Source organism: Perca flavescens, chromosome 1 (genome assembly GCF_004354835.1).
Source record: "Perca flavescens isolate YP-PL-M2 chromosome 1, PFLA_1.0, whole genome shotgun sequence".
Classification (NCBI taxonomy): Eukaryota; Metazoa; Chordata; class Actinopteri; order Perciformes; family Percidae; genus Perca; species Perca flavescens.
The window spans coordinates 24,969,881-24,985,558 of NC_041331.1; the positions used below are offsets into that span (position 1 = coordinate 24,969,881).

At 38.7% G+C, this 15,678-nt stretch overlaps 2 protein-coding genes across 6 annotated transcripts in view; one reads left to right on the forward strand and one right to left on the reverse strand.

Moving 5' to 3' along the window:
* The window catches only part of usp10 (ubiquitin specific peptidase 10), a 30,997-nt gene extending 23,748 nt beyond the window's left edge, over nucleotides 1-7,249 (reverse strand). For all 4 annotated transcript variants that reach the window (XM_028566329.1, XM_028566532.1, XM_028566454.1 and 1 more), the window contains exon 1: nucleotides 6,954-7,249. In XM_028566329.1, coding sequence (XP_028422130.1) covers nucleotides 6,954-6,974 — 21 coding nt within the window. In that variant the 5' untranslated portion in view covers nucleotides 6,975-7,249. The remainder of the gene's footprint in view (nucleotides 1-6,953) is intronic.
* On the forward strand, nucleotides 6,909-11,240 carry marveld3 (MARVEL domain containing 3). 2 transcript variants are annotated; one of them, XM_028566651.1, is made up of 4 exons: nucleotides 6,909-7,038; nucleotides 9,492-9,758; nucleotides 9,919-10,016; nucleotides 10,353-11,240. In XM_028566651.1, exons 1-4 carry the CDS (start codon nucleotides 7,010-7,012, stop codon nucleotides 10,955-10,957), a joined length of 999 nt encoding a protein of 332 aa, XP_028422452.1. In that variant the 5' UTR covers nucleotides 6,909-7,009; the 3' UTR covers nucleotides 10,958-11,240. The 2 variants fall into 2 exon arrangements, with proteins under 2 accessions (XP_028422452.1, XP_028422527.1); XM_028566726.1 differs by lacking the exon at nucleotides 6,909-7,038 and adding an exon at nucleotides 8,852-9,025.
* Nucleotides 11,241-15,678: the final 4,438 nt, after the last annotated feature.

Sequence of the window (15,678 nt, forward strand, 5' to 3'; positions counted from 1 at the left end):
AGCTTCCATTGCTGTTCGTTTGGACTGAGGATTACAACAAATTAGCCATCTGTATGATTTCAACACAGTTTAACACACACACACACACACACACACACACACACACACACACACACACACACAACTGTAACTGGTATCTACATATGTGAGCCAGTGGAAATCATCCGTCAAATAAAAACTTGCTACCAGCTTTTTACAAAACACACATGAACCCCCTAAAACTGACTCTAGGGGCACAAGTGTGACATCTGTTATCACCAACACACGACACCTGATGCACAAAGCAATTCACTTTTTATCTGCATCCCAATCACACAGGTGGTATTTCAAAATACCATTAAGTTAAACAGAAACAGGTATACCGTATTTCCTCAAATAAAAAACGGTAGTCAATTAAAAGCCGGGCCTCGGATAGTGGCCGGGGGCGTGGTCAACACGGACAAATAAAGGCCGGTCTCAAATTAAGGCTGGGGGAAAAATAGTGTGGATAATCTCCTAAATGCCTTTCATATATTATTAAGTCAAAATAAAATTCAAGTTCATTGTAATGTACATTTCTACCAATTTAATTTAACAATATATTCAAGTTTTTTTCCACACTTTGTTTTTCTGGATTATTGTCAGCCAAGTTTAGTTTGCAGTAACGTACAGGTGCCAATAGATGGCAGTAGCTAGATTGGATGCAACACGGGTCTCATTTAATGCTAGCAGAGAATGACGGGCTCTGGTGCTATTGACAGACTTTTCTACAACAAAACAAAAAGAGTTTTAAAGTATGCGGAGGAAAACTCGAGTGAAAAAGCTGCGAGACATTTCGACATTGACCGCAGGAGAATCCGATACTGGAAGAAACAGAAGGATGAGCTGACAAGATTAGCTGACAAGAGCAGAGCACAGCTAGCTAGCTGGAGGTGGGAGGAAACAAGTTAGCCTGGTGCTAGAAACAAAGCTAGCTAGCTACCGTCTGTAACGTTAATCAGATACCGGTGTGCTGCAAACCAGCAACTACTGTATGCTCTTATTGTAATATACTAGGGCTTTTGCCCAAAAATCATATTTGAAGTTTGTTTGTTTATTAATATTCGAATATTTATTAATACTATTTTGACCATTAAATGCCTTCAGTAAGACCTATATTGGTATCAAACTTAAGTTTTTTTTTATTATTATTAAAAGTCAGACCCTGGATTAAACAAACACTATGCTGACGAAGGGAAGTTCGGAGCTTTCACCGTAGCCTACGTAAGTTGTCTGATGTTTATACTTGTGTCCGTCAAGCTGGCGTGTGTGTCTGCCATGTGTGGGCAGTGTTGCCAACTTAGCGACTTTTCAGACCCCCTTAGCGACTTTTTTTTCACAAAAGTGACTAGCGACAAATCTGGAGACTTTCTGTAAAAAATAAATAAATAAAAAAGTCGCTAGTATTGTCCAGCGAGCACACAAGGTATTTCTCTCCTGTGGCTGCCAAAACAGTCACCTCTCTCTTCTGTTCTGTGACTGAGGAGCAGCGCCGCCCCAAGCAAACACATTTACAAAAAATAATGTTCGAATATTAAGGGCTGCCTAATATTCGTTCGAATATCACTATTTCGGAGTCAAAGCCCTATAATATACCAGCAATACATAGTACCTGTATTTGAAATAAATACCCAGTACATTTAATACCCGGTACATTTAAAGTGTTCGCCCTTCTGGCTGTTGTATATGGTTGTATATGTTTCTTAAAAAAATGAATGATCGCTATCCACTAGAACGCTATGGTTTTTCATTTAAAACAGTTTATTTAAAATAATTATACTTAAACAGATGGAATTAGAAATAAAGGCCTGCCTCTAATAAAAGCCTGCTTCAAATACAAGCCTGGTACCTTCTGCAGTTCAGGTAAATAAAGGCCCCGGCTTTTATTTGAGGAAATACGGTAAACACTTGATTTCCTAAGTGGTCGGACTACACATTATACAAACCACTTCTTTTCTAGTATAACCTGACCATAATACCCCAAAAAGATGAATGCTGCTGAACAGTCTGTGTACTCTAACCAAAACAGAGGATACAGCCAGCACTACTTTGCTTGTACTCATAAATTGGTATGCAGTTATTAATGGACAACTTGGCTGAGCATTAAATTGCTGCAGCGCCACTACAAAGAAGGTCAGACAAGTTTTCAATGAATCTCTGGAGCATGCTTGAGCCTGCACATTGGTGTGATGTAGTAATACGGTGACATACGATTACAATGCATGAAATATAGTATGACAGCTGAAGAAAGGAATCCTTGTCATTTATTCTGCTAGAAGACAGGCACTATCAAACTAAACAAAACTTTACAGTAATGCAGCCTTTAAAACCAGAAAAGAATACGTGTCATATTAAGATATTCAAAATGTAATATCTAGTCTCATATTTCAATACCCAGCTTAGGTGTAAACCTTCATTTATTGAAGAGATGCAAGAAGGTAAAAGGTGTGTGTATTATTAGCTGCAACCACCAGCTCTAAAGCTCGCTCTGTCAGTCCATAAAAACTTTGACGAACTAACGGAACCGCTATAGCCTGGTTGACACCAGACCCTTCTCAGTTGTAACTGCTAGGTTGGAACGGCAAAGTTCATTCACAGCTCATTTCCAAAGGGGCGTCACCAACGGACCCCGCTCAAATGCTTCTGGGCGCAATTGGATATTCCTTCAACCAATCAGACCAATGATCCGGGTGACGTAGCAGTGACAGCAACGGGTTGCTGCACTTCGGTGGCAGTCATGTTGAATGTAAACAAAAAGCTGCTTGCCGTCGCTGCGCTATTGTCATCGTGTAAAGCCCGCCTCAACAGTTGCGATTGGTGCCTCGATTTGGAAAAATTGGAAATGGGCTTGAATGTGCTCTTGGCCAGACTTACTTGCAGAGCAAATCTCAAATTTGCCAGAAGTTCGTCAGGGTTTTCCCAGGCTAGAACCACTAGTGTCCAACAGCAATTTATTGCAGAGCCAAGCGGCCATGACGGCCATCACATTTTAGTAGCGATTGGAGGGGCAACGGCGCATGTTGTGTTGTGGCAAGTTCATGTGTTTTCTGGGGTGACGAGACAATATATGGCATTCTCAAAGAAAATTAAAGCTGCGCTGCTGATATGGAAAGAGGTGAGCTGAAAAAGACAAAGTGTAAACACTAGGGGTGGAACAGTTCACAAAATTCATGGTTCAGTTCATATCACATTTTGGGGTCACGGTTTTTGGTTGTTGCTTACGGTTTGCCTTCATACAATTCTTACATAAGAAACAAACTTAATGATCAAATCTTTATTAAAAGGAATAGGTTTTGCCTGGGTCTGATATGGTCGGTTTCCTAACTGCCGTTAGCATCGTTAAGTGCTAGCCAGATTTGGATTGCTATAATGATAGTGGTTTGCTACTAGCTGGCTGGGGGCTAACTGTAACTATATGTCCCGGGGCTGTTGTTAGCTCTCATTCCAACTTTAGTCTCTTAGCACCACGGGAGTGATGTAGACAGACAGGGGTGTGCTAGCTGGCTAAATTAGCATCATATTAGTTGTCTATCTATAGGTTACTGGTGAATTTATTTGTGGTTTAGCCCAGTGCTGTTAACCTTGGTCAAAACAATCATACTAAAAATAACTGAGCGTGTTGAACGATGTTGTAACCTTATAATGTTACACACCAAGCATTAGCTGCTTGTCAACCAGCACATTGTAGTAGCTCAACATTAAGTTGGATCGATTGATATTGAAATCAATCCATATCAATAAAGGTCTCTGCTGTATTACTGTGTTGCAAAGTGGCATGTAATCAAGGAAAAGATGATGCCATGTGGCAGAAAAACACATTACGGTTACTGACTATAACTCTGACATCGTATGATCTAAAATTACTCTCAAACGTATCATGTGGGTGCCCGGGTTTAGATGGAAGTTAGAGTAACCAGAGGGTTATATGACACCACTGACAGGCAACTAAATGAAACGTCCTGTGTCAAAAAAAAAGGAAACATTTGGGATAGTCTAAGGACACAACAAAATGTAACAGATATAGTCATTTTTAGAGATTTTAATGCAAACTTGTTACATAATTGTACCTTTAAGTAACATGACTAGAGTAAAGTAATGCTATTCAATTCGTAGCTACACTTCTAGTGCATTTACATTCTGTGTGCATCTGACTAAGCTAAACCTTTGGGCTATTTGTTTGTGCATACAGTGTGTAGTTTTCCCAAGTGGGATGGTGAGGATTACAATCCCACTCAAAGATTTATGCCTCTGCAAAACATTGGGCTGAACTAGACAAAGAAATTAGAAAAATAAGGAAGATGTCGCAATAGTTTAAAGTTGCTAAAGCGCTTACCGGTACAAGTAACTCCATTCCCATGATTGACGTCTTCCTTATTACAATGAAAACAGTCAAAGTGGTCTGAAAATTCAATGCCTGCCTTTTTAGAGAGTAAATCCATGTCAGCCAGACATCAATGTGCATGCCCTGGGAAGAAGTTCTCTGTTCACACTGCTTTACGAATTTGATGAGTTGAGAAGAATAAAACTAGTTTGCCATGTTCAGTGTAATAAAGTAGTGTCACCCAATTGAAATGTATGGTTCCTTTGTGTGTGTTTAATGGTTTTTAAAAGACAACCCATGTCTGTGGCATAAGCTATAACATGTTGTAGCTACAAAGGCAACCAATGCCACTGCATCTAGATGCCTGAACTAAACCAATAAGCCTAAATGTCAATGAGGACACTAAGTTGGTGATGACAACTTTAGAAAAGCCTAACATCCATACCTACATCTACAGTGGTTCACTACAAATTACTGATAAACGGTTTCATAATTCTGTCAAAACTAAACAACCGAAGTGAACAAATAACTTGTCATGCATACGTTTAAATTTGACATTTACATGCCAATTTTAAAGAAGAGTTTTTTTCATTTTTCTTGTCTTCTTAAAATCCTGCAATGGCCTTCTTGAATGTCAGCAAACATATTGAGTGTTGCCTAAATTTATATATATATATATATATATATATATATATATATATATATATATATATATATATATATATATATATATATATATATATATTGTAATCTCACAGTGGCATAGCTTTAAAAATTAGACAAAATATAATAACAGTGGTTACTTTTAGGTGACAAATTTGCAAAACAATGCACTAGCAGGATAAAAAAAAAATGTATATGCAGATACAGAACAGTATTGATAAGTATTTCCAGAATGGCCTGTTTTGCCAAGTTCATACTCGAGCTGTTGCCCTTTTTGTTGCGGGTGTGTCTTTGATGCCTTTGATTATTTGGCTGCGCCACCTGTTTATCAACTTTTCTTTCGTTGGGATTTGGTTGTCTTGATACTGCGGTTTAATATTACTCTTTTGGATGTTTGAATTTTTAGGTCTTCGGTCATTTCTCATGTGACAGCAACACTTTCATATTGTATTTTACAAAGAGGATGAGCAATTAAAAATTAGTTTTAGTAACACTGGAAACATGGTTGCCAAATGGGGCAACCAGACCAAACGAAATAGTTGACAGGGGTCCAACTCTGGTTGCCCTAGGAAACTGGCCAACTGTTAATGTAGAGCCCTTTCTGTCAATACTTAATTTATGCTATTTACAAACCTGTATATGTTATGCTATTCATTCTTTGCCATTTATACAGTTCATAACAATAAATGCCCCATCATAGAAGGATAATTCAATATTAATGTTCATGTATGTATGATTTACGAGGCAAAAGACATATACACACTGGAGGAAGCTTAAGTGGGTTATCTCCTCAAGCTTTTATTTTGCTTAACAGTGAGCCAATAGAAACACTCAATTTTGAGGCCAGGAAGAAGTGTGAAAGCATGGAGAATTAAGTCTTCAGCGAGGTTTCCCTTCACTATGGTCGTTAGTTGTGTTCCAGTTCTTGAACTGTCAGCCAGATATTAAGCCGGTGAAGCATAATTTAAGCGTCATTTTCATTGTGTGGATTTTTGTCTTTAATCTAGTCAGTAACTATAAACTCGAGACCTGCCATGTCTCTGCATGCAAAGCTAGACTTCAAAATGGGCCTTCCCACATGATAGCTAACGTTAACTTATTCAGAAATGACACCATACTTGCCAAGTTATTTAACAATCTAAGTCACACGGAGACTAACGGTGCAGCAACTCACTCGCCTCGCAGCTCAATCCTGTCTTATAACTGTTTCCATCTCAATAAATCTTCGCTATCAACGAAGGCCCACACTGTCGCATTTGAATTTAGCTAACCAGCTAGCGGACTGACTGCAAAGTGTAACGTTAACCACACTATTCGTACAAAGCTGTTCAGCAAGACATTGTTGTAGCGTGGCTCACAACTTTTTTAAAACTGCAAATTATCACACGCAAAACCGGTATTATGCTTCCTAACTGCCCAGAGCGAAACTAATTTACAGATATGAAAATGTGCGCTTGGTGAAGGCCTGTCGCAGCACTGAGCAGGTGGGCCATGCATACACGCAGCAGTTTTAAGTGTCGCTTTTGACATGGTAAATAACACGTGTCACTAATGGGATTTCATAACAAAGTGCCACTAAGATTAGATTAAGCACACTTTCATGTCGTTCAGCTAAACTTGACTGTCATATCCTTAAACAACTGCTGCAAATAGTACCGCTGTCTCATTTGAATGGAGGGAACTAGGGCCTGTTAGCTACCATGCTGGTGGTGTTTCAATGAGGCTTAGGGGGGCATTAGCAAGCACTTTTCAGTTCTTACATTTTCAATGACACGACTAGCCAGATGTTTCAAATAACAACACGGAGCTGACTAAATTGCTACAAGTAATGCACTATTTTAGGTCAGAAAGGTTGTACAAATGAGGGGCGGTCGCGAGTCTATAAATAACGTTCCACGGCGTGAAGCAGGAGTTGTTTTGCAGGCTAACGTTAGCAAGCTAGCTTAGCTACCTGGTTGCTGTAAGAAGCCATGCTCCCGGTGAGATTTCCTCTCCTCCACTGACAAGATGAAAATTCTCCCGGGAAGGTGTTGTAGGTTTGTAATGGCCGTTACCAAAGGCGTCCTACTTCGACGTCATTGTCATTTTCACAACGGTGTCCTGGCAGTCGTAAGTTTTGATCCATGTAATGCATCAGCACTTCATGCTGTTCGCCTTGCCGTCACCGCCATTTCTGTCTGGTCGCTTGCTAGCCAACCCAGCGCTCGGTCGTAGGTCGTGGTGGCAGCGTGAGCTCAAGGAGTAGCGATAAACACTTCCGGTGGTGGTTTGCTCCCGGACTTCAAAATAAAAGTCGTCATCTTTAACCATAGACCGCATAAAAAGATTCAAATATACAGTCATTGTCTTTAACCTTAGATAATCCCCTTCAGTGATGTACTATGAGCATGTGACCTCTGGGGCACATATGGAACAACACATATCAGACCTTTTATTATCACATCACATTATCATTTGTTTCTTTCTATTCGCACAGGCATGGGTAGTGTGAAGCTGTGGGATCTGTTGTGTATGAGTTTTATGAATCACATTAATTAAGGAATATGCTAAATATAACCACAAATTGAAATAATCTTGACACAGGTTCCCTTCCTTAATACATGGCTTCAAGATCAGACGAAAAGCAGCACCTGACTCTATTATCTGACCTATGATGTCAGTTGAAATTGTTGGTCATATTCCCAAAAATAATTTGACAGCCCAGAGCTCTCGGGCCCTTAGACCATGGGTCAATTGCCGGTTTTGACTGTAAATCCAGCCTTGTTGCTGCTGCAAAAAAGTTCCATTCAGTAGGGGTTATTTGACTGCTGGTAATATATTCGTTGCTGGATGTAAGATTGAGCTCTTTACTTGACAAGGACAATCCATTCTTGTATCAGAGAATTGCGTACATACACAAACACGTATGTGCTTACTGCTTGTGTGCTTTTATTTGTGCTTATGAGCTTTGTCTGTGTTTATGTGCTTTTATGCTTTTTGTCTGTGCTTATGTGTTCACTCTCTATTGTGTTATCAACCTGCCCTGGACTGCAGGTGAAAATTAGCACGTATGGCTAAATCTGGCACATTTAGGCTACATGTTGGACTCAAGTGCTTGTGTTAAATAATGTGCATTGTCCCTTCTTTAAAAAAAAACATAACATCCATAAGTATCTGGCTCGTGTAAATACAGGGTGTTAAGAATTACCTCATTGACATGGTCACAACTTTAAGTTACGTTTATTGTGAAATATATCTATGTTTCGGCGGAAACGCTGAAAGCAATGTCGTGCCGCGAACTTCGTGATTGAAGCGTGACCGCGTGCGCCGTCTGCGTTTACGTCCGGGTTGGGGCATGAATCGCAAAAATGTTGTTTTTGGAAGTTGAGCACGACTGAAAACCAACAATTTTATAGGCTACTTTCCGGTTTCTGTTCCGGTTAACACTAGTGAAGCTGCATATGTTGTCTTGTAATATTTGGATCAAACTAACCAGAAATTAAATAGTTGTCTGGTTTAGTCATATAAAAAATAAATATAATACAGTACAATGCTGTACAATCATACATATAATGTATACACCCAACACGCTGTAAACTACTATAAATTGGGGAAAGAAACCTAACATTAAAAGTAATTTCACAAATGAGTTGTACTCTAGTGGGCGTGGCACAACCTTTGACATATAGGGCACAACACAGGTGAGTGGCAGGAGGTGGAACTCAAACACAGGAAGCTGAGAAAGTTGTCTGGTTTAGTCATATAAAAAATAAATATAATACAGTACAATGCTGTACAATCATACATATAATGTATACACCCAACACGCTGTAAACTACTATAAACTGGGGAAAGAAACCTAACATTAAAAGTAATTTCACAAATGAGTTGTACTCTAGTGGGCGTCGCACAACCTTTGACATATAGGGCACAACACAGGTGAGTGGCAGGAGGTGGAACTCAAACACAGGAAGCTGAGAAAGTTCGGCTGTTTTCTTCCCGATATAAACGAAAACAAGATCACATTGTTTACGGAGTCCAAAGGTAATAACTAATTATGTTGTGTCTTTGTATTATTCACGAGCCTAGAACCATTTACTTTACGTTAAAACGTGAAACACGGATGAACTTCGCAACAAGTTAGTAGCCTAAGGAGCACTTCTCGAATTGTGGACCTCTCGCAATAATATGCTAGGCTCCCATGTTGAAATAATGTAGACGTCTGATTTAGTTTGCTGACTATTCTCATGTAGGTATGATAAAATGCATTTGTACTACTGGAATTTCTGTGGGTCCCGAAATCATCACCACCTTTCTAGCCACTTTACAAATGAAGAAACCTCTCTGTCTTTGGTCCTTCACCTCACCCAGCCTTTAATCATCATTAAATAATCCTTCATGCTGCTTTACTGTCCACTGTGGCAGTTACTGAGATAAAAGCCAACTATCCACTTTGTTTATGAGGGTCTAGGCCTATAGTACAATTCATGTCCATATTCGTCCTTTTTAGGCAGAGGAACATGCCAGAGAGGGGAAGACACCACCAGAGGAGTGACGTGTATGATGAGTACAAGAGCAGGGACAGGGAATACTCGCACAATGGAGACCACGCTTCATATGATGGCAGAGGCCGCAACCAGAAGCCGAGAGACATGGACGAGGGAGGCTCTGCTGGTGACAGAAGGGCCAAACAAAACAGACAGAGTGACATGACAACTACCTCTCACAATGAGACACCGGTTTACAGAGACCAGGACCATGAAGCACCCTCAAGACTGTAAGGGACCGTATACTTTCTATTCACAAGACCCTGCACTCCCTGTCATGTCTTCCGCACACACTTTGCACCATCTGTGGCGGGGTTATTTATTTACATTTGTATGTAAAATGGCATGTTTTGTAAAGATATAATTGATTCTGTGGTATTGTCCTTGTAGGGCCAATGAGACTGCAGGGTATCACCTTGAAGGGGAGTATAATGAACCACAACACAGACAAGCTCTTTACAATCTCAGATACATCTTAACCAGCAGAGGCAAGTATATTTATTCTAGAATTCTTCTGTGAAATGTTGGTTACAGTCAGAGCGCGTGCTCATCAGCGTTTACAATTTCTAGAATTTGTTAGGTGGCCCCCAAATATAGTAGACAATATAACATGCAATATGATTTTTTTTATTATATCCTATTTTTAATCACCCATTAAACATGCTTTATAAGTGCAAATTAAAAGTGGAAATTAAATTAAGACCAGCAAATTTATTAATTTCTTTGCTTGGTAAAATATGTATTTTTCTGTTGATCAATTGATCAATCACTTGCCATGTTGCTATACATTAATGTCAGTATTGTGTTTATCCCGTGTCTCCCAGGTCTCTGCCAGCTTATGGAGCTGTTTGTGAATCTGCTTATTGTCATCTGTGCCGGAGTGCCCTACAGCAACAACGGGGGTTACCGTGACCTGGCCAGCCTCGGTGGACTCTACTATTATCACTTTGGTGGAGCCAACGCCTTCAGTGGAGCCGATGCTGACAGGGTGAAGGAGCTGGACCGGCTGTTCCATCAGCTCTCGCGGCCTCCGTACGTCTTCACCATGGCCTGCGGTGGGGTTTTAATGATCTACGCCTGTGCCATGCTTGCCCTGGGGATTTTCAGGGTCCCTTACCGCTGGCCCCCCGTGCTGCTGGGAGAGGCTCTGCTGAACCTCCTGATTGGCCTGGGCTACATCCCTGCGCTGGCCTTCTACTTTATTAAGCTGCAAGGAACCTACAACGACCCCATCTGTATGGAGAGAGAGCAGATGTACAAGAGCAAAGGGCACAATGGCTTTCAGTGCCAGTTCAACGGTGCAGATATCGCAGGAGGTCTCTTTGGGGTGGTGGGGGTGTTTGTTTTCATCTTTGGTGCAGTGTTAGCTGTCAGAGCTTTCAGGTCAGTGCGGGAGCTAAAGAAGCAAAAGATGAATGAGAATTTTTAAGGCTTTTCTCCTGGGCATATTTGAACAAAAGTGGAATTGATTACAAATCCCTGTGACAAGAAAAAAAAAATGGAAGGTTTTTTGTCATTAGGTTTCGTGTATTCACTCTTGTTGAATGTGATCTGTAAATCAGCTTTATTTTAATCCAATTTATACTTTCAAGTTTTAAAATTTTAATTTGTTTAAGACATTTTATACCCACCACAGTTCAAGTTTATACATGTGTCTTGTCTCTTTCACTGTTTCTATAAATGTGTAGATATAATAAATTACTCAAATGGTGTATTTTTCATTGTACATTTCATTAATTTTGTGCCTACAAATACACACAAATGAAAAGGTGGATAGAAAAACAGTTTGATTGCGATAAATACTCCTAGATACTATTTATCATTCTTTCTAGAAGAGTCAGTTGTGTGGCAGAGACAAACAGCAACTTACAGCTAGAGTACATTTCCTTGGGAGGAAATAATTTGTGTTCCAGATCGAAATGATTGTGCATTCTTTCGATCTCAGAGTTTTTTGACTATTTATTGAAACTTCTCTTGAAAAGAAAATATGCAGCTAACAGTAGTCAAATGTCTTTCCTGCATCACGAGAGACAAGGGCAGCAAAGCTTCCTCTGCTTTGAACGTTGTTTTAGGACTTGACACTTTTCTATTGATAAAAGCCTAAAATATCCATAGTATTTCTAAGGAATAAGTGATATGATGGCTCCTCCATAGACTACTTGAAATGTCAAAGAGTTAGACTTTGTTCCTCCCTAAAGGTCTTACATCACTTACAAGTAAAACAATGGCTACCTTGGCTTACACATTTGAGAATTTTTTTTCAACCATTATACTATGTTCAGGGTGTCATTCTGAGCTTCACCAATAGATGGCAGTTCTACTGTGAACTCAGTTTCTTCTGATTCATTTTATTGATTTGAGCTTGCTTCTGTGCATTTAGGCTGATTGAATAGAGAAAACGTCCATGGAAACCAAGGTAAATATATCAATAACCTCATTACATTATGACAAAATAAAACTGTAGACATATCTTATGCTGACCAAAAAGAGTCCTTTTGATGCTATTTATTGGCATGAAATCATCATAAAAACGGTGAGCAAAATGGATACTCGACAAAAAAATTCACAGTAAAAAGTTTTATTGCTACTTGGCTTAAAGTTAATTTAAAAACAGCTTCTCTGCTCAAAACTAATGATAGCAGCATTTCAAATAAAAATAGCAACCATCTTCCACTCTCAAAGTTCAAGGGGAGTACAATTCTGTCTTATACACAGCAAAAGTGCTCATTGTTAGACCTTTTCCTAAATAAATCTTTTCATTAATAAACGTAAAACTCAATTTTAGCATTAATCTGCATGCTAGAATAAAAACCTCAAAATATTAGATATGTTCCATTTTGTAGAAATAATTAACATTTTGTATGTACTCTATGCTTTTATGTTGATTTATATTTAGGGCATGCTTTCAACATTAAATACAGCTTGAATTAGTACCTGCAAACAAAGTACCATAATAAGTGACCGTGTTCTGCAGAATCCCAATCACTTTAAATTCTGTAGTGGAGAGGGAAATATAAATTTGTATGGAACAATGAAGTACAAAAATAAACATCAGCTTCTTGGCATCGAGAAAAAAATATTCAAGCATTTCTAGAAAATAATGTACAGAAATGAACCGTGAGATTAAACAATGGCTACTTTGGTCACATGTTAAACAACTGGAGCATCTTGGATCAGTTTCATTCACCATACCCACACAGAATTACAGTCAATCCATTATTCACACGGGCATGCATACACTTGAACATGTGCGCTTAAACTTCATTTTAGACACAAACACAGACACTTTGCAACAGAGTTGTACAGGGAGCATGTTAAATTGTGCAAAGAGGAAATTATCCCTTATACTTAAGAAATTAATCAGCAGTTTAAAAAAAAAAAAAAAGACACTGTAGCCTACTCAAATGCATATACCCTCTTTTTTTGGTGCACAAAGGGGATTATGAGCATTTCACTACTGGACCCTCTCCACTAAAGAATTAAAGGGAATATCTTATGCCAATGCACTGTACCTTGTGCTCCCTCTTGCTGTATCTACGCATACAGTTGGCATATGTTCACGCACACTGATTAATCTACTGATGGATCATTATTCATTATACTTCAAGTTGGAAATGTATATTGGACAGGACAGTGGGTGAATATATGGTGTCAACCAGGAGACAGACAGAATGAATGTACAACTGTATAAAAAACTGACCAAGATGATTTGATATGAAGAGCACTAAATGTAGCAGTGCAATGCAATCCAAACTAATAAAACTACACTGCAAATGAGCCAAAGGAAGAGATGCACTCCGAAAACAATTAAAGAGCAATGCAATTTACACAGACAATCCCAAATTACACACATCATACATACATCAGTCATTATTCATTTTCAGACATATTGAGAAATATGATTCTTGTAGTTTTAGGTAATGGGAAATGAAGCCCCGATATACATGAATATATATTTACACTTTGCATATTTGTATGAGCGAATTCCCACCATAAATTCAATATCTCCTCTCCAAACTTGCTTATCAGTTCAGTCTTCCAACTTGTTTCAGATGTGTACCAATATTATTCACAATCATAATCTGTCTTATAGCTTTTCTAGCTCCTCCTGTGGCAGGTATACCAGTAGTGCCCATCCATGTTTTACTGCCTGACACCATGTGTGAGTCCAAGTTTGTTTGGCATCTCAGACACTGCACAGTCTGATCAATAAAGTGACTGGAAACAAATAATTAGCCACATCGTCATCATAAAATATAGTTTCCCATTCTTAATTTTAATAAACGTGGAAATCATTAAATTCCAAATAAGGGTAGTAAGGACAATACCGGCTCTTTGATGTGGATTATAGTAATTATAATCTTAGACTAATGTTTTCATTACATGTAATCAATGAATTATTTAAAAAAAACAACATTTTTAGGTATGCCAGATGTTTAGGAATCAATTATCACAATGTTTCAACCAAATAATGATACTGGGTATATTATTTATACCCAGTATCAGCCAGGAGGGGGCCCATTCATTTGTATTAATATAGAAGAAGAGAAATGTTGGCAGATAGTGTTAGAGTACTTAAGAACATATATGATGCTGTTTGTGTTGCAAATGTTAAAACTTTAAATATTGTTCTGTAAAATTCAGATGTAATTGAAAACAAACAAAAATAACCTTTCATAAAATAAATCATGTCAAGTCATAGGTCATATTAAAAACACACCAAAAAGGGAATGTTGTAAATGAACCGTCATTATGTAATTTCTGTTGGCTATGTATTCTTAGACAAGAGGTGATATGTTGGACTGAGGGAAGCCACAATAACCCCAGTACACTGTGTTGAACAATATCTCATATATTAAACTCAAATATATACAACTCTTATATCACTATTTTCTATGTACAAAGTGCTTTTAACTGTGTGAGACAAAAACTTGCAAAAAACATGAAAAGATTCAGACTCACACATCAATTAAGGCTTTATCACTGACTTATCACTCATTCCTGTGGAGCAAAGTAAGGATAGAGGAGCTGCTTTAACAAACAACACCCCCAGAGCCTCAGTCCCAAACAGAACATGAGTGGGATGAAACAAAGGGCTTCTCCCCTTAAAGAAATACTGAGTAGTGTTTACTTTAAGGCTAAAAGGGAACACTGAAAGGTCCAGTTATGCAACAGCTGTAGAATGCCAGAAGTGCACCACTACGGACTTGGAGTGGCAACTAAAAATATACACCTAATGTAGTAATCACTGACATAGGCAATTACCCAACTTTGGCCTTCTTATAACCACAGCAGCCTGGGCAGAGCTACTTTCTCTTTTGGCACAAGGTGGGAAGGGTTTGGAATCGTCAAACTGAGGTTTCCAGGGCAACTTACTTTAGGTAAATATGATTGGTCCTACACATATTAGAAAAAAAACTGATTGTGAACTGATGATACCAACTGCTGAAACACTGTATGTAACCTAATGGGAAAATCGCATTACTTGCTTATAATAAGGGACTGAACCAGTGCGTTCTTATTGCAGTACCTTGCAGTATACTGCTGCTGCTGCTGCACTGATAATCCTTTATTATATCAACTGTGTGATCTGAACTCTACAAAAGCATTGCCCCCTGATCAGGTAATGGCATATATGCAATATGTAGGAGTGAAAAAGAGAACTATATTAAATTATAGCACAACATTATTTGTTCCTATGTCCCAAATTTCTGCACGCACTTGTAGAACTGTGGGTCAAACTACGTGACATCTTGTGTATACAGACCAGATCGCACAAAATACAAAAATATAGGGTTTCGGTTCTGTTTGTAATGGACCAAAATAACACATCCTGGAAGTCATCTGGATGTGTGGGCAGTGCATTCACGAGCAAAGTTGAGTTTGCTAAGATGTACAAATGTCAATAACTGAATCTTCCTGCAAGGAGATGAATTAATGTTTACACATTTAAAAGAGTAGCAGCCTCCAACATTTGGATACATGTACAATCTTAGTACCAGTGGACATATCATACAGTACATAAAAATACTGCTTCCATCCTTCATCTCTTGTACACTGGTTAATTGCCTTGACTGGTTTGTTCAAATGAAAAAATTATATCCAAACATCCTGGAGTCCACTATCCTAAATTAAGTAAATTTTCCTTTT

Coding starts and splice junctions, on each gene's coding strand:
- marveld3 (XM_028566651.1), top strand. CDS start 7,010: ATGAAAATTCTCCCGGGAAGGTGTTGTAG. Junction 7,039..9,491: donor CTCCCGGGAAGGTGTTGTAG/GTTTGTAATGGC, acceptor CGTCCTTTTTAG/GCAGAGGAACATGCCAGAGA. Junction 10,017..10,352: donor ATACATCTTAACCAGCAGAG/GCAAGTATATTT, acceptor CGTGTCTCCCAG/GTCTCTGCCAGCTTATGGAG.